The sequence below is a fragment of the Heteronotia binoei genome, chromosome 6 (assembly GCF_032191835.1).
Source record: "Heteronotia binoei isolate CCM8104 ecotype False Entrance Well chromosome 6, APGP_CSIRO_Hbin_v1, whole genome shotgun sequence".
In the NCBI taxonomy this organism is placed as follows: domain Eukaryota; kingdom Metazoa; phylum Chordata; class Lepidosauria; order Squamata; family Gekkonidae; genus Heteronotia; species Heteronotia binoei.
Window position 1 is genome coordinate 10580808 of NC_083228.1, and position 24091 is coordinate 10604898.

General features: G+C 45.5%; 1 protein-coding gene across 4 annotated transcripts; it reads left to right on the forward strand.

Annotated features, from left to right (window-relative positions):
* The first annotated feature begins 6996 nt into the window (after positions 1–6996).
* Positions 6997–20659, forward strand: LOC132573529 (mannose-binding protein-like). Of its 4 annotated transcripts, XR_009555547.1 has the most exons (6): positions 6997–7170; positions 16443–16626; positions 16736–16843; positions 17933–18016; positions 19273–20077; positions 20143–20659. XR_009555547.1 is itself a non-coding variant. In XM_060241041.1 (5 exons), exons 2-5 carry the CDS (start codon positions 16452–16454, stop codon positions 19647–19649), a joined length of 744 nt encoding a protein of 247 aa, XP_060097024.1. In that variant the 5' UTR covers positions 6997–7170; positions 16443–16451; the 3' UTR covers positions 19650–20659. The 4 variants fall into 4 exon arrangements, 3 of the variants coding, with proteins under 3 accessions (XP_060097024.1, XP_060097025.1, XP_060097023.1); XM_060241041.1 differs by having other exon boundaries at positions 19273–20659; XM_060241042.1 differs by lacking the exon at positions 6997–7170 and having other exon boundaries at positions 16419–16626; positions 19273–19671; positions 19725–20659.
* Positions 20660–24091: the final 3432 nt, after the last annotated feature.

Sequence of the window (24091 nt, forward strand, 5' to 3'; positions counted from 1 at the left end):
AAAAACTCACCCCTTTGGGTAAGGGTTCTCTCCCGCAGCCTCTCCAAAAAAGAATATACCTTGTCTGTGCTTGGCCCTTTTATGCTCTCCTCCAGGTCCTACTCCTTCCTGGGCTAGTTTCCCTCCCGAACGTTGCCACCCGATCAGAGGGACAGAAGGGATCCTGGGAGATGTAGGCTTTCTTTAGTAACTCCTAGGCAGGCTTCTCTATCATAATGCCCCTGTATAAATCGATGGTGCGGTCTCATTTGGAATATTATGTGCAGTTCTGGTCACCGCACCTCAAAAAGGATATTATAGCATTGGAAAAAGTGCAGAAAAGGGCAATTAGAATGATTACAGGTTTGGAACACTTTCCCTATGAAGAAAGGTTAAAATGCTTGGGGCTCTTTAGCTTGGAGAAACGTCGACTGAGGGGTGACATGATAGAGGTTTACAAGACAATGCATGGGATGGAGAAAGTAGAGAAAGAAGTACTTTTCTCCCTTCCTCACCATACGAGAACGCGTGGACATTCAATGAAATTGCTGAGCAGTCGGGTTAAAACGGATAAAAGGAGGTACTTCTTCACCCAAAGGGTGATTAACATGTGGAATTCACTGCCACAGGAGGTGGTGGCGTCTGCAAGCACGGCCAGCTTCAAGAGGGGGTTGGACAGAAATATGGAGCATCAGGGGCTATTAGCCACAGTTTGTATATATATGTATGTGCGTGTGTGTGTGTGTATATATATATAAATTTTTGGCCACTGTGTGATAGAGTGTTGGACCTGATGGGCCTTTGACCTGATCCAACATGGCTTCTCTTATGTTCTTATGTTCTAGAGCCTATAGGCCAGGTAGTGGAGGCCTAGAGGCCCATGTGGGCCTGCACAGAAGCCATGAGATGAACTGACAGCTACGTTTCAGTCCAGATATTCAAGCAATTTTTTGGTGAAGTTTTTCATTTATAACTGGGGACAGATGACACCCACTTTCACTATTTATCTACCAGTTGGAGTCTGGTTTGTGCTGAGGAAAGGAGATGCTACGTACGGAACTATGTTTGCACAAGGCTTCTTGAAAGAATTCCATATTGTAAAGGAAAGTCAGAGAGACAGATTCCAGCTATCTCCCTACCTCTACCCCTACAGTGGGTGGGAGAGAGATTGCATAGAACATGTCTGGCTCTCGAGGTGGGTAGTGAGACATGGAGGCACAGAGGTTGTCAGTTGGAAGAACTCCCAAGATTAGCATTCTGGGTAAACAAAGGGACAACAGCACAGCTGAATAAGGAAAGGATACAGGAAATGACCACTCTAGCCTTGGTAACTCCACTGTTCCCTTCAAAGCACTGGGGTGCTCTATGCAGGGGAACATGGCACAATCCTCCACTTCCAACAGCTGGTACATTCCCTTCATTAGGAAGGATTCAAGATTACATCCCAAGTCTAAATATGTACATTTCCAGATAGAGTTACCAGGTTCCCTCTGGCTATTGGTGAGGAATCAAGCAAAACCTATAATATAGTGGGTTCAATGCAAGAAAGAGGCGAGGTGGTAGTGATCATAGCTCTTTATTGCAGTACAGCATAATATAGGGCTGCACTCTAACACTGGAGAACTATGCCAACGGGGCCAGCTTATATACCCTGCAAGGCTCCCATGCTAGCACACCATTGGACCATTCAAACCGTCCAGGGGCTTGTGATTGGAGCAGGGCAGCAGGTATTTGGATCCTGCTGCCCATAGTTCCTGAGCCCCCAAGCTCAGTTCTTACGGCTCCAATGAGCCAGGCAGGAACACACATAATAGTCTTCACTTTGGTCCGCATACACAACAGAACCACAGTTTGAAATTGTTAGTGTTTTCAAGGTATGTTTGCTGTGGTTTAAAATGAAGGCCTCTGGAGTAAGAAAAAGGGAAGGCTGGCTGTATAAGTGAAGTGTGTTCTGATTGGTTGGTAGCTGTACCCTAGGAGATGGTGTGTGTGTGTGTGTGTGTGTGTGTGTGTGTATTAGACTTGCCAATACCGAGTTGGGAAAAAATACCTAGAGATTTGGGGGATGAAGTCTAGGGAGGGTGGGGCTTGGAGAGAAAAGGGACTTCAGTGCCATGGAGTCCACCCTCCAAAGCAGCCATTTTCTTCAGGTGAATTGATCTCTGTCACTTGGAGATCGGTTGTAATAGAGATCCCCAGCCAACAACTGGAGGTTGGCAACCCACCTGTGACTGTACACACGTGTGGAGGGGAGAAATTGAGGTGCTGGAGAGCAAAGGGAAATCTGTGTCTTTTTATGCAGGAAGTATTAGGCTTAAGTGACAAGAGAAGAAAATCAAGACTGTGTGGGGGGGATAAGAAAAAGGGGGTAAAGAAAAAGGGCATAAATAATTTTTATTGATTTATTTTTATAGATTTTATTTTATTTATATCCCGCCCTCCCCACCGAAGCAGGCTCAGGGCGACTCACAGTATAAAATCACAGCAACAATTAAAACAATACATATTACAAAATTACAGATTCTACAATTTAAAACAATCAGAATTTGTTTGGTGCTAATCTCACTAGATGTTGCATATGGCTGCATTTATTTAAACAGAAATAAAGTTTATTTAGAAGTAGGGCTTTTTTTTATTGCAGAAAATTGCATATTAGGCCATATACCCCTGATGTAGCCAATCCTCCAAGAGCTTACAGGGCCTACTGTAAACTTCAGGAGGATTGGCTACATCAGGGGTATGTAGCCTAATATGCAATTTCCTGCAACAAAAAAAAGCCCTACTTCTAAATAAACTTTATTTCTGTTTAAGTAAATGCAGCCATATTATTTAGAACAATGGAACCCCTTTTACCTCACCGCCATCCCCACCCCCCAAACTGCTGCTGACTTTTATAAGTCTACCAAAATCAAATTAAGCTGTCTAGTTCTTCAAATGAAACTAAGAGGCCTAAAGTTAGAGCCTTTGTTAGCAGTGCAAGTAATTTGGGAATGCTAAGGAAGTCCAAGAGGCAGCATAATACCAGTCACGTCAGAGCATTACAGAGGTGTGCTATGACAGGTGTTACATACCAGGGGTAACATATGTGTGCATAGTATACAACTGAATGTAATTCAGCCACTGCCAGTTTGGAGTAGCAGTTAGAAGTTTAAAACTGCAGATTCTAATCTGGGAGAACTAGGTTTGATTTTGCATTCCGCCACATAGAGCTGCTGGTGTGACCTTGGATCAGTCATCCTTCTCTCAGAGTTGTTCTCTCAAGAGCAGCTCTCAGCCCCACCTGTCTTGCAGGGTGTCTTGTTATGGGGAGAAGAAGGGAAAGGGGATTGTAAACTGCTCTGAGACTTTGAGTGAAGATTGGGGTATAAATTCAATCCCTTCTTTTTATAAAGAAGTAGTACCCGTTAATATTTACCTAATCTTTGAGGAGTCGCAAAAGAGCTTTTACATTTGATACAATAGCTGTAGTATGAAATATATAGGTGGTGGATCCAGCTTTAAGAGAGACACGACTTCATCCATGTCAGTTTCTCATAATGATGCTGGGTCATCCCTATTGATTGAGAAGAGCCTATCAGGATGCATCCATTAGGAAAGACGTGACTTCATCCATGTCACAGTTTCTTGGGATGAAGCAGGATCATCCCTCTTGGTTAGAGGAACCTATCAGGATGTGCCCGTGAGGAAAGATATGACTGCATCCATGTCACAGTTTCTCATTATGAGGCAGGGTCAGGCCTCCTGATTAGAGGAGCCAATCAGGATGCATCCCTTAGGAGACATGTGACTTCATCCATGTCACAGCTGCTCATTATGAGGCAGGGTCAGACCTTCTGGTTGAGAGGAGGCCATCAGGGTGCATCCCTTAAGAGAAACATCATTCATGTCACAGGTTCTCATTATGAGGTGGGGTCAGGCCTCCTGGTTACAGGAACCAATCAGGATGCATCTTTTAGGAGACATGTAACTTCATCCATGGCACAGTTCCTCATTATGAGGCGGGGTCATCCTTCCTGGTTGAGAGGTGCCCATCAGGATGTGTCCCTTAGGAGAGAGATGACTTCATCCATGTCAAAGTTTCTCATTATGAGGCAGGCTCAGGCCTCCTGATTAGAGGAGCCAATCACGATGCATCCCTTAGGAGACATGTGACTTCATCCATGTCACAGTTGCTCATTATGAGGCAGGGTCAGACCTTCTGGTTGAGAGGAGGCCATCAGGGTGTGTCCCTTAAGAGAGACATGACTTCATCCATGTCACAGGTTCTCATTATGAGGTGGGGTCAGGCCTCCTGGTTACAGGAGCCAATCAGGATGCATCTTTTAGGAGACATGTAACTTCATGCATGGCACAGTTCCTCATTATGAGGCAGGGTCATCCCTCCTGATTAGAGGAGCCAATCAGGATGCATCCCTTAAGAGACATGTGACTTCATCCATGTCACAGTTGCTCATTATGAGGCAGGGTCATGCCTCCTGGTTACAGGAGCCAATCAGGATGCATCCTTTAGGAGACATGTAACTTCATTCATGGCACAGTTTCTCATTATGAGGCAGGGTAATCCCTCCTGGTTGAGAGGAGCCCTTCAGGATGAGACCTTTTAAGAAGAGATGTGTGACTTCATCTCATTATGAAGCAAGATCATCCCCCCTTGTTCAGAGGAGCCCATTCAGGATGTGTCCGTTGGAGTTTTTCTCTCAATGTCTTTCCTCCCTGAAATTAAACTAAAGACCAACAGATACACATATGGTTCCTTTCCCCTCCATGCTTCGTTCACTTATGGAGGCCCTAAGCTACCTCTCCTACTTAACAGCATGTTATCACAGTCTCTCATTATGAGGCATCACCATCCTCCTTGCCCATCAGGATGTGTCCTTTTAAGCCACAGGAGTTTGTTTTTCTCTCTGAAACTGTGCTAAAGGGAGAGGGAGAGCTGGTGAGCTTATGGAAACTAGGTAACTCATCCTCTCATAGCCCAGGACTGAGGTTGTGGTAGTTTAAGCAGGGAACTTCATCAGTTGGGTGGCACATTTACAGCATAAATATGACAGACTTCTCAGAAAGTCCTGAGTGTCTTTAAAAATTTGGCTTCTTGTCTGGAGCCAGCTTGGTGTAATGGTTAAGTGTGCATTCTTATCTGGGAGAACCGGGTTTGATTCCCCACTCCTCCACTTGCAGCTGCTGGAATGGCCTTGGGTCAGCCATAACTCTCACAGGAGTTGTCCTTGAAAGGGCAGTTGTTGCGAGAGCTCTCTCAGCCCCACCTACCTCATAGGATGTCTGTTGTAGGGGAGGAAGATAAAGGAGATTGTGAGCCGCTCTGAGACTCTGAGATTTGGAGTGGAGGGCAGGATATAAATCCAATATCATCTTCTCTCTTTAGAAATCAACTCAGCCAAGAATAACTGGTTCTGGATGGGCTGGTTTAAGTGGCACAGGAATTATAAACGAGGAATCATGGAATCATTCATTTGAGGAATCATGGGCACTCTGACCTGGATAGCCCAGGCAAACCCAATCTCGTCAGTTCTTGGGAACTAACCAGGGCCGACTCTGGTAAGTATATTTGGATGGGAGACCACTTTGAATTTCCAAGTTGGGAGGCTGGAGGGTAGCCTGTAGGTGCTGCCAACTCTGGCTTGGAAAATTTCTGGATATTTGGGGAGGCACCTTGAAAAGTTTCAGTTTGGGGTGATGAGGGAGCTCAGCAGGGATGGGATGCTAGAGAATACACATTCCAGAACTGCCCTTTCCGGCAGGGGATCTGATATTTGTAGTCTGGAGATCAGCTCTAATCCTGGGAGATCTCCAGACCCCACCTGGAGTCTGGCAACTCTAGTGGCAGAGCTGGATGAACAAATAGGCCAAGTAGGCACCGGCCTATGGGCCCCCGTGCCTTTAGGGGCCCCGGGCCAGCTCTTCCCCCATTTTCCCCCTGCTTGTAGCCCTCCCAGCCTGCATGCATTAGGAGATAAATTGCAAGGGGGGCCCCAAGATTTCAATTGCCTAGGGGCCTCCACAGGGTTTAAGCCGGCACTGTCTAGTGGGTTGATTTTGCAGCTCTTGGCTGTGTTCAGACGTGTTCACCATGCTCTGATCACGCCTCTAATTTAATCTGTTCTCTTAGCATCCCGTAAAGAAGCATCCAGACATTCCCCATTTAGAGGTTCTGGAGCTCTGCTCCGGTGGGCTCTGCTCCTGCCCAAAATGAGGCCTGCTGTTATCTATGTATTGAGGTTGTTTGCTATATATACGGAACTATTTCGTATAAATGAGAGTTACTATTGTTACTTATTCATGGTCTTTATTGACTACACCCACCTGGAGGTTGGCAATCCTATAAAGCAGGAGTGGCCAACAGTAGCTCTCCAGATGTTTTTTTGCCTACAACTCCCATCGGCCTCAGCCAGCATGGCCAATGGCTGGAGCTGATGGGAGTTGTAGGCAAAAAAACATCTGGAGAGCTACCATGGACCACTCCTGCTATAAAATGAAGCCAGTGTCAAACAACTTTCCCGTCTTAGAAATGATTACCTAAAGTTCTGAGAAGAACTAATGGCAATGTTGTTATTGCTGTGACAAAATGCCCTGAAAGACTGTCCTCATAATTTGCTCATGATTCATTTTGCAATACCGGGTACAAGGTGCAAACAACAAGGTGCTTCAGATCGACCACCTGGATTTAACAAACAAAAGGTTTCCCTTTTGCTTTTGGGTACCTTATATATCTTGAGAGGTTGCTTACGCATAACATTACCAGCAGGTTAAATGCTCTTCATTGGTGGGAAGTCCAACCTTTTTTAAAAAAATGGTCCAGAATTGCTAAGTATTGTAAGATATACTCCTCTAACTCATAGTATGGCAGCAAATCAATCTATGAGGAGGATGGGGGGGGGGTGACCTGAAATTTCAATAATTAGAATTTTCTCTCTTTTTTGGCCTGTAAATTGATTTGGCAAAATAGTACTGCGTGCAGTGTCCAAGAACAGTAGAGTATGAAGTCCAGTTTTGCAATCCACAGAATTATGCAAAAGTAAAGATAAAGCCGTGCCTACTGGTCAGGGGATTTTGTTTCTTACCGTTTCTCTCAATCGTTCGAAACAAAGATCGACTGAATTTCCAGTCTGGCCTCCCTCACTTCTTTTCAGATCAAAGAAATTGCTTCCGTAGGTCATATCAACGTATTCTCCGGTGGTCTGGACAGTGGGTCGGTCCGACTACTGGGTATAGGCTCCTCCTCCTCTTCACAGGGTCGGGTCTTCAAGCTGATCCGAAGGGGGGGAGTGGCCTATACCACCAAGCTCCCGCCAGTTTGTTTCCCGGCCCTGCTAGAGCAGGACGGTTTCTCTTCTACAGCGTGCTTATAGCAGCACTGAAGATCCGAAGGAAGAAGACTTTGCCTTTCTGGAGGCTGGGGACTGGGAGCGTAGGGGTTTTCCCCGACAAACCCAGCCAGCGGACAAACGCGCAGGGCTACTCACGAGTAGTTCCCGCGACGACGCAGCAGGCTCCGGACGCTGTTGGCAGCGCGGAGGTCCGTGGGGCTCCGTTTCCACTCGCACACGTGTGGAACGGAGCGGAGAAGAAAAGCGACGGCTCTTTGAAGAGCGGTAAGTCGTCCCGCGGCAGGGAGAACCTGCGCGGGCGATGTGGAGCCGGGGGGGAGGGGGAAAAGGAACTTTCCCCTTCAGGCTGCAGGTTTTTTCCCTTCGTGGAAACCTGCTCAAGGGACTGCATAGTCCGGCCTGCCTTTCTTCTCTAATCCCCGTTGATCCGAGGTAAGGTTCTCCATAGCACAGAGTTTTACACATGCAGTTTTTCTACTGCACTAAGCTCTGCTTACAACCCGTTTTTTCAGTCCTCGGTGGTTTTTTTGCGTGCAATGCTTTAGCCGATAGGGCAATCAGAGGGCTAGTTAAAGACTGTTAATGCCCTCCATTTTGGAAACCTTCCCGCCCTTTTATTGTAGCCTGTCTTTCTCATTTCCCTTATAGGGATCTGGTGTGCAGACAAAATGGCGGCTAGCTCCCAGAGCAACTCTCCAAGCGAGTCTGACTTGCCTCTTTTAACAGGAGCTTTGTCACAGCAACAAGAAACTCAGAACCCTGATATCTCAGGCGAGGATGCAAAATCTAATCTTTTACAATGGCTCAAAAGAGAGATGTTGAAGGAACTGGGGCAGGATCTTGTTCAACAGGCCCCTTCCCTTCTGAGGCAACAAAAGAGAAAAAGACCCAGAGACCTCAGCCCTAGTGACACTATGGGGCAGTCTAAGGGCAGGATGCATCCAGGTCTGGACTCCCCTCTTCTGAGTTCAGCTGAGGAGTCGGAGGACTCTGATCAACAGTCTGAAAGGGAGGAAGGAGAACTTTCAGATGAGGATGAGGAAAAGTCGGACACTGTGCAGTCTAGACTTTTCCCTTTTGAATATTACTCTAAGCTACTTCCCAAGGTCTTGAGAACCCTTAATTTTGTGCCTGTTCCTAAGGAAGATGAGGAGCTAGACCCCGACTTGCCCACGGGATCAGGGGAAATGATGCCCAAACTGGGCAGTGTCCAGACGGGGGTGCCATTACCAGCCACCTTTTTCGCTCTAGTTAAAGCAGAGTGGGAAAAGCCGGCTAAGCCCAAGTCTAACCAGCAGATCATTCCTAAACTCTACTCCCTTATTCCAAAGGCCACTAAGAAGTTAAAATTACCAACAGTGGACGATCCTGTGACTAGTTTGATCTCTAATTCGGTCCTCCCCATGGATGCAGATGGTCTTCCTAGGGATCCATGTGACAGGAGGATTGAGCAGGCCTTGCGGAAAGAATTTGAAGCAACATCATGGGCAATCAAAGCGGCCACAGCATCTTCTCTTTTTGCTAGAGCAATGTGCACGTGGTCCAATAACTTAGCAGCGGCAGATAGTGGAGCTCCCAAGGAGTTTAAGGATGAGCTTAAAAAGATTGCTCTGTCTGCGGCCTTTGTGGCAGACAGTTCATTAGACACTATGCAGCTAGCTGCCAGAGCTATGGCTTGTGGGGTGGCTGCCAGACGTAACATTTGGCTGCGCAATTGGGAAGTGGACACTACTGCCCAGGCCAGAGTGGCAGCAGTCCCCTTTAAGGGTTCCTTGTTGTTTGGGGAGGGTCTGGATAGATTCCTCATTGAAAACAAGGATAAAAAGAAAGTCCTTCCCTCCAAGGGTAAGGAGACCAAGCAGAGGAAGTCCTTTTCGTCCTTTCGAGGGCCTAAAAAACAACCCAGGTCAGGTCCCTTTCGTCCCTTCAGAGGGAAGTGGCAGCAGAAAGGGCGTGACTCCAAACCCTATTTCTCTGGGAAGTCAGATCAGAACTCTAAATCCTCTGCCAAAAAAGGAGGACCCCAATGACTACGCCCTTCATCACATAACGGGGAAAATAGGGGGTCGCCTCTCATCTTTCAAAGACATCTGGAGTCAATCGATTCAGGACAAGTGGGTTCTGGATGTAGTGACTCATGGATATGCCATAGAGTTCCTTACCCCCCCTCCCAACCACTTTCGTTGGGTTCCACGAAAGAAAAATTTGGCGGCACACAATGCCATGATGGCAGCCATCCATCATCTGGTGGATATAGGAGCGGTGGAGCCGGTCCCAATCTCCCAGCAGGGTTTAGGAGTTTACTCCATCATATTTTTAGTTCCAAAAAAGAACGGGGAGTTCAGGACCATCCTGGATCTGAAATGGCTCAACAAGTTTGTTCCAACAAAGCACTTCAAAATGGAGACCCTTCGGTCGGTGTTGCTAGCCATTCAGCCCCAGGATTTTCTGGCCTCGCTGGATCTGTCAGAGGCTTACCTGCATGTACCCATTCGGGACTCACACAGGAGGTTCCTACGTTTCTCCTACGGGGGAAAACATTTCCAATATCGGGCACTGCCATTCGGGCTGAAATCATCACCCCGGGTCTTTACGAAGGTTCTGGTCACTCTGGTGGCGGAACTGAGACTGCAGGGAGTGGCCTTGTTTCCTTACCTGGACGACATTCTGGTGAAGGGGGGGTCATTCCAGCAATGCCAGGAGGACATGCACCGAACAGTGACCATGTTGCGCAAGCATGGATTCGTTGTGAATCTGGAAAAGAGCAATCTGCTTCCATCCCAGAGACTAGGGCATCTGGGAGTGGAGATAGATTCAGTCCTGGACAGGGTTTTTGTATCCCTGGAGAGACGGGAAAAGTTCTGTATCCTCTTACGGGGGGTTCTACAGCAGAGCAGGGTGTCAGTCATGGTTTTAGCACAGCTACTAGGGATGATGGTCTCTTTTCAGGACCTTCTCCATTGGGCCAGGTTCCACACTCGCCCCCTGCAGTTCTTCCTTCTTCCGTTCCAGGAGGCCATAGGGAACAAGATCCCCAGGTTAGTGACATTAACGCCAAACTTGAAATCCCAGTTGCAGTGGTGGTTGGACCCGAGTCTTTTCGGATCAGGCCACCCTCTGCGCGAACCCCTGAGGGTATGTCTTACCACGGATGCCAGTCTTTGGGGCTGGGGGGCTCACTCTCAGGATCAAATGATCCAGGGTCGATGGGAACCCCACGAATCAAAGCGGAGTATCAACTTCTTAGAACTCAGGGCGATTCGATTAGGGCTACAGGGCTTGCAAGCAGTCCTGAGGGGTCACCACGTTTTAGTGAAAACGGACAATTCAACAGCCAAGGCGTATGTGAATCGACAGGGAGGGACCAAGGTAAAGTCTCTCCATGCCGAAGCCAAGACTCTTTTCGAATGGGCAGAGAACAATCTCTTATCGATCAAGGCAGTACACGTTCCCGGAAAGGACAATCTAGTGGCGGACTGGCTCAGCAGACGCTGGTTGGACCAGACGGAGTGGATGTTACACAAAGACACGTTCCGTTTGATAGTGGACAGATATGGACCGGTGACAGTGGACCTGTTTGCCACAGCAGAAAATCGTCAGGTGGACAGGTTTTTTGCCAAAAACAGAGACATAAGAGCGGAAAATACCGACGCTCTCAGCGCAGACTGGCCGGTGGGACTTCTATATGCCTTTCCGCCCCTGCCTCTTTTACCCAGGGTAATCCAGAGGGTGGTGGTGTCACGGGCCGAGATGGTATTGGTGGCTCCCTTCTGGCCAAGGAGGTCTTGGTTCCAGGAACTCAAGAGGTTGTCGGTCCAGCCTCCCTGGCGCTTGCCGAGGAGGGACGACCTTCTGGCTCAGGGCGACATTTTTCACCCCCAACCAGACTTACTACAATTAACAGTCTGGAGGTTGAGCGGTTGCAGCTCGAGGGACTAGGTTACAGCAAAACGGTGGTAGATACTATGTTGGCTTCACGTAAAGGTTCCACAAATAGAGTATACAATACCACCTGGAAAGTTTTCTCATCGTGGTCGGCCCAACGGGGGTGGGATCCGATGTCTGTAAAGGTTGATGGTATCCTAGGTTTTTTGCAGGAAGGAGCAGACAAGGGACTTTCCACCAGCACGTTGCGAAGGCAGGTGGCGGCGATTTCGGCTATACAAGGGGTACGGGGTCGCAAGACTCTGTCAGCGCATCCTCACGTTAAAAGGTTTCTGAGGGGTATTTCTCTCCTGAAACCGCCACAAGTGCACAGATTTCCCTCTTGGAGGTTGAATGTTGTCCTTCAGGCCTTGTGTGGGCATCCCTTTGAACCTCTGGCTTCCTGCGGGATCAAGGAGTTAACCTTTAAGACCCTTTTTTTAGTAAGCATCACCTCGGCGCGTAGAGTGTCTGAGTTAAGGGCATTATCAGTTGATAAAGAACTGTGTGTCTTCCACAATGAGAAGGTGGTTCTGAGACCAGACCCATCTTTCATTCCTAAAGTCAACTCCTTCTTTCATAGGTCCCAAGAATTGGTTCTGCCAAACTTTTGTCCCAATCCGAAATCACCAAAGGAAAGGGCATTGCATTGCCTAGATGTTAAGAGGGCGCTTAGTTTTTATTTAGAGCGCACCAAAGAGTGGAGACAATCAGATTCGTTGTTTGTGTCCTTCAGCAAAAAATCGAGGGGACGACAGGTTTCTACTTCATCCCTTAGCAGGTGGTTGAGAGAGTGTATCGGTCTGGCTTACAAGGCGCAGGGGCAGAACCCTCCAGAGGGAATTACGGCTCATTCCCTGAGGGGGGCAGCTACATCGGCAGTGTATCGGTCCTTTCCGTCATTGGAGGCTGTATGTAAGGCGGCGACATGGAGATCGGTACACACATTTACCAGACACTATAAGGTGGACAAATGGGCTTCAGCGGAGGCGGCCTTTGGGAGGCGTGTGCTGCAGCATGCACTCTAAACAGGGAAGCCGGTCCCGCCCGGGGATGTCAGCTTTGTTACGTCCCAGTAGTCGGACCGACCCACTGTCCAGACCACCGGAGAACGGAAGATTGGTCACTTACCGTGAAGCTTCCTTCTCGGTGGACTGGCAGTGGGTCGGTCCGGCCCGCCCGTCAGAGGTTGAGCGGCTTCCTGGGTTTTGGAGATGGATCCTGGAGCCTCGTCTTTTCTTTCCTGAGTTCTATGGTCTGTTCGGTTTGGCAACGTTGGTTTCAGTCTCCTATGTTGGAGGTTTTTTTTCTGGAACTTAATAAATGAATTTCCTCATTCTCCTGCCTCAGTTGTGAATGGGGAGGTCGTGGAACTGTTTATTCCTAGGGGGATGCGGCTTGGATACACCTGGCGGGAGCTTGGTGGTATAGGCCACTCCCCCCCTTCGGATCAGCTTGAAGACCCGACCCTGTGAAGAGGAGGAGGAGCCTATACCCAGTAGTCGGACCGACCCACTGCCAGTCCACCGAGAAGGAAGCTTCACGGTAAGTGACCAATCTTCCGTTTCCTTCCGGTAAGCTATCTTGGGTCGTTACCCCCTATTCTTTTTTAAAAAAACTTTTCCATTCAGATTTAATTTTGCTTCTAAAGCTTTAGATATTTTGGGTTATATGACCAGTTAAATATACAGCGGTATCTTATGGCTCCAAAACATAATTGGGTTTGTTGGGAAAGGTTTTTGCATGTTTATCGGTGGGTTCCAGTTTGAATTGGTTAGTGAAAACTTTTAACTGAGTTAAGGGCCCCTTACCAGTTGGTTTAGCTGATGCTGGTGTCATCTGCCATGGGGAGAGAGAAAATAATTTTCTTTATTCAATATCACAGAATCTTTAAAAAGTCACTTCTGTGGGGGATCTGATAATCGGCTTTGTTTATTTCAATAAATTCAACTGATTGTCTTACAGTTAAAAGGCAGAACAAAGTCTGAGTCCCGTGATGCCAGCAAGGTTTTATTCAAGCTATAAGCTTTCATGTGCACAAACAGTTCTTCAGATACACTGAAATGAAAATTGCCAGTTTATACATATAGGCAGAGGGTGAGCAGCAAATTAGCATACAGAATAACAATGGTATTTAACGAATGCAATGACCAAACTGGAATAGCAAGCTTAGTTTATATGGTCACCATTTGTTTGAGTTCAATTCCAGGGGAAAGTATAGTGAAGGAAATAAATATAACAAAATCAGAGATTGTTGGGCAGCCTTACAGCATAACCCCTTAACCGTGGAATGGTGAGGGTAATTAACTGAGACCCTGTTATCATGCTCCATCTGTCTTCTTTCAAGTGTGGAGGCAACCTCACAGCATCATCTTCTTTGAGAATAATGCACAGTATGTCTCCTCTGTCCCCACACCAAAGAAATACATAACAATCTACCATTCCAGATTAAATTACATTCTACTATTCATTACATTACAATCTACTATTCAAAAGAAGAAATAAACTAAAGAGGATGTATATAGTCCTTCTGGGGGATTAGTAGGAATACTGAATGACGTTAGCATATGTAGTGAGATAAGAAACCAATATCATTGTTAAATCCTGGGGGTTCCATGGTTCTGAGTCTGGCAATAATTTGTAACTCAGCTATTTCCCTTTCTAGTCTATTCCTGAACTTCCTTCGCAGTAAAACAGCTACTATGAGGTTACCCAGTGAATGTCCTGGAAAGCTGAAGGGTTTTACAGGTTTCTCAGTCTTGTGATTCTTGATGTCAGCTTTGCGTCCATTTATCCTTTGACACAGAGTTTGACTTGTTTGTCCTGTGCAGAGAACAGGAGGGCACTGTTGGCATTTAATGGCATTTACAATATTAGAGTTTGAGAAATTGAAAGAGCTTGAGATGGTGTAGTTGATGTTGTTAAGTCTAGATTGCATTGTCTGGGTGTATGTGACAGCAAAACTGGCACCTGGGTTTATTGCAAGCTCATTACGCCCTCCCAAATATTTTTCTAGGACCCATTGCATTTCTTTCTGCAACGGGCTTTACTGCTAGTTCTTTAATAAAGTGTGAAGACAACTGGATATACAGTATGATTACCAGAAGTCTGAAAGGGGGATATTTGTACACTAATCCTTCACAAAGGGGGTTAAGCTACTCCCTCAACAACTATGAAGTCATCATTTAGTCCATACATGTAATCCAAGGTTCCTCGATTACTATAGAGCTCTGAAAATATATATTTGTGCATCTCCCTCAAAAGGAAGAGATAAGGCATACCCTGGAAGAGTTAAGCTACTTTTCCACACTGCGTTGCAAGTTAGTGTTCAAGGCATTAGATTACTATACTACCATAAAAATGGGCCATACGTACATTTCACTTTCCAAAAGTTTTACCTCACAATGAATGCTAATACCACACCAGGGCAAGCCAAGGTATCCTTGGGACTCCTCACTCCCTCTGGCATCCTACTAATGATCAAAGATAATGTTTCATTACCTAATGAGTGTAACAGGATTGGGGGCAATTCTCTCAATGTTAGCCAATGCTTTGTGCAGGAACGCACAGGAATGCAGTTCCGGCTGGCTTGCTGCCAGGGGGTGTGGCCTAAGAAGCCATGTTGGATCAGGCCAATGGCCCATCCAGTCCAACACTCTGTATCACATAAGAACATCAGAGAAGCCATGTTGGATCAGGCCAGTGGCCCATCCAGTCACACAGTGGCCAATATATGTGTGTGTATAGGGGAGAGATGGTAGCTCAGTGGTAGAGCATCTGCTTGGGAAGCAGAAGGTCCCAGGTTCAATCCCTGGCATCTCCAAAAAAGGGTCCAGGCAAATAGGTGTGGAAAACCTCAGCTTGAGACCCTGGAGAGCCGCTGCCAGTCTGAGAAGACAATACTGACTTTGATGGACCAAGGGTCTGATTCAGTATAAGGCAGCTTCATATGTTCATATATATACTGTGGCTAATAGCCACTGATGGATCTCTGCTCCATATTTTTATCCAATCCCCTCTTAAAGCTGGCTATACTTGTAGCCGCCACCACCTCCTGCGGAAGTGATGCCAACAAGATTCTTTACTGCTAGTTCATTAATATGTCTAATATTTAATTGCCTCTTTAATTGCCTAATATGCAGACAAATCCCTGCTGAGCTTTTTCTTTTAAAAAAGCCCTGTATAAAGAAGTAAAAAAGTATGTTTCTGAATCTTGGCATGTTTAGTGTTCATGTAGTGAAAATCACAGGGACAGACCATATACTCAGTTTTTAAGGAAACAGTTTTTTAAGGAAACAGTTGCTGCTTCATACATCGAAGTGCTAAAATGATTTAAAAACAAAAAACGCCAGTAATGTAGATGCTGGGGGAATGTGCCTCTGTTTCTTTATTGGATATTGAGACATACAAAGAGGAAAGAGTTCTATTCATCATTTTTGCTTGACTTCCAAAAGCCTTTCTGTAACTTGTTTTTGGAATGCATGAATTAGATTTATTTAAAAATGCACTCGTCATTGTAACAGCTGGTAGAAGCACTCAAAGCAACATGAAAAAAATTTAAATAGTGAACTGGTGTTTGCTTTTGATAGCAACAGTGAAATTCCAAATTCTATAGTCCAACCAGCTGCATTTGCACATAGCTACATCAGCATAATTGTACGTCAGTGGAACTGGGGAATACAGAATCTCCAACTCCAGTTGGCACTGGACAGATGGCATCCATTTTCAATATGCTTTTTGATGCTCATTGGATTTATGTCTACGGTTCCTGAATACCAAAACCTTTTTCCACATATGGATCTCCATATTTTTAAAATGGCGTATGTGTGTTTAAGCCACTATCCAAGCTGTTTCATTGACATGGCTTCCTATCAGAGGTTCCTGGGAACTTTAGTTCTGTAAAAGGACTGGATCGTTTGTCAACATTTTCCTCAGCTTCATGTAAAAACAGAATTCCCAAGATCCTTTGTGTGAGTCTCTCTCCTCCTCAAACTGGTTTCTGCTTTTGGTTCCAGATTATCATGTAGATGTGCCCATAGTTTTAGTTAGCCTGGGGAAAGCACACTGATAAGTAGATCTAAAAGATCTGAGAATTCCATCTTCGGAGATGAAACAATGTCCCTCGAACACAGAACAGCAGGCTGGGTGGGGATTGCATGATCTCCAGAAAATACTTCCTTCATTCTCTCTAAGGTCTCAGCCATGCATCTGCTCCAACTTTTCACGGTCCTGGTGGTGGGAACATCTCTGGCGTGTGCGGTGATTTCTCAAGCAAGCAGTTCTGAAACAAACACATGCTCAGTGGTGGCATGTGGCATGCCAGGATTGCCAGGCAGAGACGGAAGGGACGGTGCCAAAGGAGAGAAAGGAGACCAAGGTACAATGCTTGTAATTCAATACCACAGGAGGAGCTTTCTCTTAGTGGCTTTTTGTTTGAAGGAATTAAACCCAAGAAGCATGAAGTCTTTCTTTTTGTCAAACACCAGGGGTTGGATTGAAGGGTCAACAGGGTTCTCCCGGAAAGGCTGGACCTCCGGGCCCAATGGGAATTCAAGGACCTTCAGGTGAAAAAGGACTAAAGGGAGAAACGGCCGGTAAGTTCTTATCTTTTGGATGGTCAGCTCTTCTGGCAGGAAAGCGGGGGTTCCCAAACAATGCCTTTGGTTGCCATGGCACTCACCGGTGCTTTCTTTGGTGCCCATCAATTGTTTTTAGAAAGCAGGCGGAGTCAGGTGAAGCTTTTGCCCACCAGGATTTCTGACTGGCCACTGAAGATTGGATTGTGCAGATTTTTTTTTTAGTAAAAAGTTGCTTTAGGAACAGGTGCCACTATAGCGCATCCTCTCTGTATTTTTGAATATGTTCATTTTGAAAGGCATCCAGTTAAACACAGCTGCTTCCTCTGATGTTGAAGAGTTATTATTAAAGATATGCATGAGCTCACTCCCTGGCATTTTGTGGTTAGCTCTCCCTCCTACAGCAGCCATTTTGTACTTGTCCCCACAAGGAGACACATGACTTCATCCTTATCACAGTTTCTTATTATGAGGCAGAGTTGCCCCTCCTGGTTTAGAGGAGCCCATCAGGACACGTCGCTTAGGAGACACTTGACTTCATCCATGTCACAGTTTCTCATTATGAGGTGGAGTCATCCCTCCTGGTTGAGAGGAGCCCTCAGGATGTGTCCCTTAAGACACATGACTTCATCCATGTCACAGTTCCTCATTATGAGGCAGGTCATCCCTCCTGATTGAGAGGAACCCACCAGAATGTGGCCCTGAGGAGACCCATGACTTCATCCATGTCACAGTTCCTCATTATGAGGCAGGTCATCCCTCCTGGTTTAGAGGAGCCCATAAGGATGTGTCCCTGAGGAGAGACGTGACTTCATGTCACAGTTCCTCATTATGAGACAGGTCATCCCTCCTGGTTGAGAGGAGCCCATCAGGATGTGTTCCTTAAGAGACACATGACTTCATCCATGTCACAGTTTTTCATTATGAAGTGGGTCATGCCTCCTGGTTGAGAGGGGCTTTTCTCCTCAGAAACCCCCTCTTCAGGGGGGTTAATGAGGGCTGCTGGCGATCTGGCAGAGCCCCTGACGGCTGGCTGGCTGCCCGCTCTCCTAATCCAGGGACTGTTAACTATGATTTTTTTCCCCCAACCCGGTTGTTTTCCCTCAGCTATTGATCCTGTTCAGAATCAAGTAACTGCTCTGGAAAACAAGTTGCTGGCTCTTCAGACTGAATTTAACAAATACAAAAATGGTAAGATATCACAAATCTATTTTTCTTGCATTAAGAACATAAGAAGAGCCTTGCTGGATCAAACCAATGGTCCAGCCATCGTTCCTGGTCACTGCAGGGAAGCTATTTTCTGTGATGCAGCTGCACTGTAGAGGATTGGTGTGAATGACACAACCATATAGGAGGGGCGGACTGCAGGAAACTTTCTTCAAGGAGGGATTTTTTAAAGTAGATATTCTCACTGCTGACTCTTTTTCTCTGTGGGCCCAGTGGTGTTACTGCAGAATTTGACAGTTGGGGTATCTCTCTGGATTGACACAGTTGACATTTCAGTGTCCACTCTTCCCTTCTGCGAAAGATCATGAGGGTTACCTACGTGTGTTCCTTATGCCGTTTTATGTTTGGAGTGCGGTCAGAATTTGTTGGCTACTAAGGCATGGGTTCACACTCTTAAATTCTGGTTACGACTCCACTTCAACTCTGATCCATTTCGTTTTCTGTACCAGCTGCTTTCTGAATCTGATAATTCTAGCCGGCTATCTTACATTGAAGCTAAAATAAGTTCCGTGGATCTATCTTTAGAATCCTTAACCTTGCTTTCTGAGCCCGAGGCTTTTTAAGAAATAAAATCTAGTCTACTGGGCTCAGAGCTACAAACTCTTGCCAACAGAACCTGTTCTCCCCTAAACGTGGGGATTGTTCCAAATGCATATGTTCCAGCTGTGTACCTCTATCAACTTCTAAATCCAAATTTGCACAGACTTTTCCTTGGCCAGATTCAATGCCCTTCTGTCAGCCATTTTATTTGGCAGATTCCAAGGGACTCCCTATTGTGGATTATGTTGAGACTGTCGCCCATGTCCTTCTCCAGTGTTTCTCTATTTGGCGTCCTGCTAGCATCTTTTATACCCCAAATTGGCCCAAATTTAAGAGATCTCTGATGATTTTAAGGTGCTTTAAGATAATTCTGATCCAGAAATAACTGAATTAGTAGCAAAGGTTGTTTTTTTACAGAGCTATGGTTACTCATCCTGATAAGTAGTACTACGTATCAGGTTTTACTATGTTGCTACTTTCTTTTTATCTTGTAATCCTAATTTGTATTCTCTTAATCTGTAACTGGGCCAACCCTCTATTTTGTATTGTTATATATGCCAATAAAGGCTGTCTTGTGTGTGTGTGTATAGGAGGAGCGGACTGCAGGAATCTTTCTTCGGGGAGGGATTTTTTAAAAAGCAAATATTCTCACTGCTGACTCTTTTTCTCTTTGGGCCCAGTGGTGTTACTGCAGGGTTTGACAGTTGGACAGAAAACTTTCTTTTCAACGCGCCACCACGACACTTTTAATAACGGCAGAGCCCTTTGTGCGAAAGCCGAAGCAGCCATGGCCGGCCCCAAGAATGCTGCCGAAAATGCTGCCCTGCACGAACTCACAAAGAGGGACTCCAAGTATGCTTTTCTCGCTATAACCGATACCCAAACGGAGGGCAAATTTGTGTATGCAAATGGGGCGCCGCTAAGCTACACAAACTGGAATGAAGGAGAGCCCAACGACGGTAATAGAGCTGAGGACTGTGCTACTATCTTGGCTGAAAATGGACGGTGGAATGACTTGAACTGTGACCACAAATCTCTCATTATTTGTGAACTTTGACCTGTTTGCAAAGAGCATTCATGTTTCAGGGTTCTGTGTGTTCTAGCACTGGGAAACATTATTAATTGGTTTCAGGCTATATTTGAGGCTGGATGAGAAAATTGAAGTTCCCTGGCATGACAAAGGAACGTTGACATAGCAGTTTTCCCTAATTTTTCTTGCACCTCCTGTAGCCGCCATTTGCCGCCCCACCCACCAATGCTGGAGGGCTTTATCTGGATTTTTTAATTTAAAAAAAAATCAGCAGTCGCTAGGTTGCTGTAGCACTGGAATGCTCTATTGGCAGAATTGCCAACTTCTTCCAAATTCCCAGCTTTTATTAAAAAAAAAAATAAGACTTTAACCTTTGTGTTTCAGACATGTAAGGTGCGCACCATTCCCTTTTATCTTGGAAAAAAACTGCAGCAAAGCATGGAAAATCCACAAAGGTGCATTTCAGACTACACTAAAAAATGTGTTTTGCAAGTGGAATTTTTCTTTGCTTACACAGCAGATATCCAGCTGCAAAACACATTATTTAGTGCAGTGTAAATACACCCTAAGTGCATGATTAGAGGAACTCAGGTTATGTGGACGCAGCATTATCTCTTAAGTTCCACTATCAGCTCTAATAAAATAGGAATATCGCAACAAGCAGCTAAATGCCGGAAAGATACCACAAGGTGTCACTAGTGAATAAAACATACTTCAACTAAGTTTATAATATAGTTTTTATATGCCAGACTAAGGTTTTCATCTTTCTTAAACACCTTGAGAGTTTGGGAGGGGGGGATAGAAATGTATCAAATCTGCATGGTCCTTGTATCACCTTTTAACTCTGGAAAATGAATAATCTCTTTCTAGCCTCCAAATTTCAGACCATTCAGATGTCATGCTAAGCAGCCGTTTACTGAAAATCACAATGCTGGTACATGCCTTCAATTCCCAGGGAGCATTTTTAAGAATATAGATTTTGGTTTTATATGTATGTATGCAACATGATGGTAATAAAGGAATGTTATGCATTGGTATTTACCTCGTCACAGCAGTGCTTGTGCATTTGGTGCAATAGTTGTAGTCTGAAGTATTATAAATAGGGGATTAGGTTTATTTAGAATGCTTCATTCAGTGTCACATCATTCAGTGTCGCTTAATTGTCACAATGGCACTTAATGCCTTATTACAGCCCTCGTTTCATGTTGTTTTCATCCAGGCAGGTCCCCATATGTTAGAGGTATTGTTTGGAAAACCAACTTCTATATCCCAAACAGTTCAACGGATCGTTGGGTCAAAACTGAGATTGAGAGCTCTTTAGTATAAAAACAAAACATACGTTTATTTCTACAGGGATGGGGAACTGGGATGAAAACAAGAAACACTAGCAGCTACATCTTATCGCTAAGATGGTCATATTGCTAATGGAGAATCGTCCTCTTTCTCCTTGATCTCTCTCTACCTAGACAAAGGAAGTCACTTGCCTAACTGACCAATAGCATAAACAAACAGTCCTTTTGTGGGCTTTTTCTTCATTGGCAGACAGCCAAGTTCCACTTCCTAGGTCAGGCAGACAACAGAGAACAGGTGAACAGTTTAACCCTGGAACGTAGATCATTGCAAAGACATGCAGGACAGGTACAGACTTCCAACACCATAACCCCAGGAGCAGACTTCCAACACCATAACCCCAGGAGCAGACTTTTCAGTGGTCAAAAACAAACCAGTCCTTTTGCATCAATGAAAAAGATGGTTGGATTCAACCCAGAGTATGAAGACATAAGGTCTGACTTGCAGGGGGGGTTTTGTAGCAGGAATTCCCTTGCAGTGCTGGATTAAACTCTGTGGAGGCCTCTAGGCAGTTGAAATCTTGGGGGCCCCCTCGCAAATTATCTCAAGAGTTGGAACACCCACACTGCTCCCCATGGCTCCCACTGCAGCCTACAGGCACTGGTGGCTAAAAAGGCAAATGCAATATTGGGCTGTATTAACAGATGTCTAGTGTCCAGATCACGTGAAGTGATGGTATCGCTTTACTCTGCTCTGGTAAGACCTCACCTGGAGTCTTGTGTTCAGTTTTGGGCACCACATTTTAAGAAATATATATAAACAAGCTGGAACGGGTCCAGAAGAGGGCAATGAAGATGGTGAGGGGTCTGGAGATCAAGTCCTATAAGGAAAGGTTGAAGGAGCTGGGGATGTTTAGCCTGGAGGAGACAGCTGAGAGGTAATATGATCACCATCTTCAAGTCCTTGAAGGGCTGTCATATAGAGGATGGGATGGAATTGTTTTCTGTGGCCCCGGAAGGTAGGACCAGAACCAGTGGGTTGAAATTAAATCAAGAGTTTCTGACTCAACATCAGAAAGAACTTCCTGACCATTAGAGTGATTCTTCAGTGGAACAGGCTTCCTCGGGAGGTGGTGGGCTCTCCTTCCTTGGAGGTTTTTAAACAGAGGCTAGATGGCCATCTGACAGCAATGCAGGTCCTGTGAATTTGGGGGAGGTATTTGTGAATTTCCTGCAATGTGCAGGGGGTTGGACTAGATGACCTTGGAGGTCCCTTCCAACTCTATGGCTGGTGAGGACTGGGAAAGTTATTTTAAAATTTACCATATGTCACATATATGAGAATATGCTTACATTTCATGTTGAAGATGAATAGTTAGCACACACTAACACAGAACAGAATTCACAATATCTGGCATGCACTGGAAAGAAAGTGTGGAAGAGGGAGCATCAACCATGTTGAGATTCTTTAACTACCCTGATTGCAACTGGAAGTAGAAATAACCTTCAACAGATATGCATCCTATTTAAAGGTATGCGTGCATATATATTCTATAGGAAGGATGTGCTCTAAAACTGCACTGAGCATTGGTTCTCATATTGGTATGAGTCACATGTGCCCCATTTCTTGTAAAAGATGCCTCATATTCAGGTGAGAGTATTCTATGTACTACAGGATACTTTCTATTTGTATTTTAAAACATTTATATCCTACCTTTTTTCCTAAGGCAATCAGTAACACATTTCTAAAGACATCTTGCATAAAACCTGTCAGGTGTCAAAACACGCAAGCCCCCCCCCCCTTCATTTAAAATGTCCACAGAAACAAAACAATTTTATTATCATTATTACTACTACTACTTTAGACTTTTATCGCGCCCTCTCCGCAAGTGGACTCAGGGCGGCTAACAATCAGTCCAGTTCAAACATCTATAATTACAGTTTATGGTGCTGTTCAGTACAATAAAGAGGGGATCTTCCTTTTCTAACAGTGATCCCATAATGGCCGTAGCTCTTTAGCAATGTGGGGTGGCAGTCCTCTCTCGGTTTAGGTGTTAAAGGCCTGTCGAAATAGTTCAGTTCTGCAGGCCCAGCAAAACTGAGAGATCCCGCAGGGCCCTTATGGCCTCCGGGAGTGCATTCCACATTTCTGGTGCTGCCACTGAGAAGGCCCTGGCCCTTGTAGAACACAGTCTGGCCTCCCTTGGTCCGGGGATAGACAATAGATGTTGTGTACTAACCTTGGTAGACCAATAATCGGATTTGATACGAGGCTGCTTCAGGGCTTGAATTCAGCAGGAGCTCATAGGAGCACAGCTCCTGAACCTCCAGCCAGGGTCTGCATGCAGTGGGGAGTTCTCTTCCCGCTGCACACAGATCCCGGGGCATATGCAAATAAGATATGCTACTGAGCTCCTGCACCTTTTCCCCCTACAAAACGACCCTTGGGTTACTTTATGTGTGTTCATTATCCCAACGCAGCCACCTTTTCTGTCCTGTTCCCACTTTAGGTTTCGACCTAAACAGTGGTGCGGCAGCTGTCAGTCTTTCCATTCTCTGTGCCATTTCCCCCAAATAGGTAGAAATTACACACTTTAAAGTTGGGAGAAAAATATATTAGTGAGCTGAAAGAGGAAGTATAATTCTGGCTGAGACACACGTATCCCCCTTTGCATGGTTTTCTAAGGTTTGAAAAACCTGCAAACCCTGGAGGACCACAGGTCACAGTGGGGCAACAGAAATCTTGGGAAAGTGGGGCACACCATAGGAAATGAAGCTGGTTTGAAACAGCTTCACCTGTGTCAGAAATTCTTGCTTCAGCTTCCATGGTCTTCTTGGAGCTCTGCTGAAAGGCACAGCAGTACGGTCCTGCTAATCTAATCACAATTCCTTTAGGAATATGGGGTGCAAGGTGCAAACAACAAAATGTTAGAAAAAGGCGGGTTTCTCTTTGCATTTTGCATTGCTTATTTATCCCTCAGTGGTTTCCTTAAACATCACATTAGCAGAAGGTTAAACACGCTTCATAGATGGACAGCTCAGACTTTTAAAAAATGGTCCATAATTACCAAATACTGTAAAATAGACCATTCTAGTTCATAGTGCACCGGCAGATCAATTTGCGAGGAGAAGGGCTAATCTCAAATTTTGACAATCACAATTTGTTCTCTTTTTTGCCAG

Excerpts from the sequence above, each read along its gene's own strand:
- LOC132573529 (XM_060241041.1), top strand. The coding sequence starts at position 16,452 with ATGCATCTGCTCCAACTTTTCACGGTCCTGGTGGTGGGAACATCTCTG. Across the intron at positions 16,627-16,735 it reads AGGAGAGAAAGGAGACCAAG|GGGTTGGATTGAAGGGTCAA; the intron begins GTACAATGCTTG and ends GTCAAACACCAG. Across the intron at positions 18,017-19,272 it reads ATTTAACAAATACAAAAATG|TGGTGTTACTGCAGGGTTTG; the intron begins GTAAGATATCAC and ends CTTTGGGCCCAG.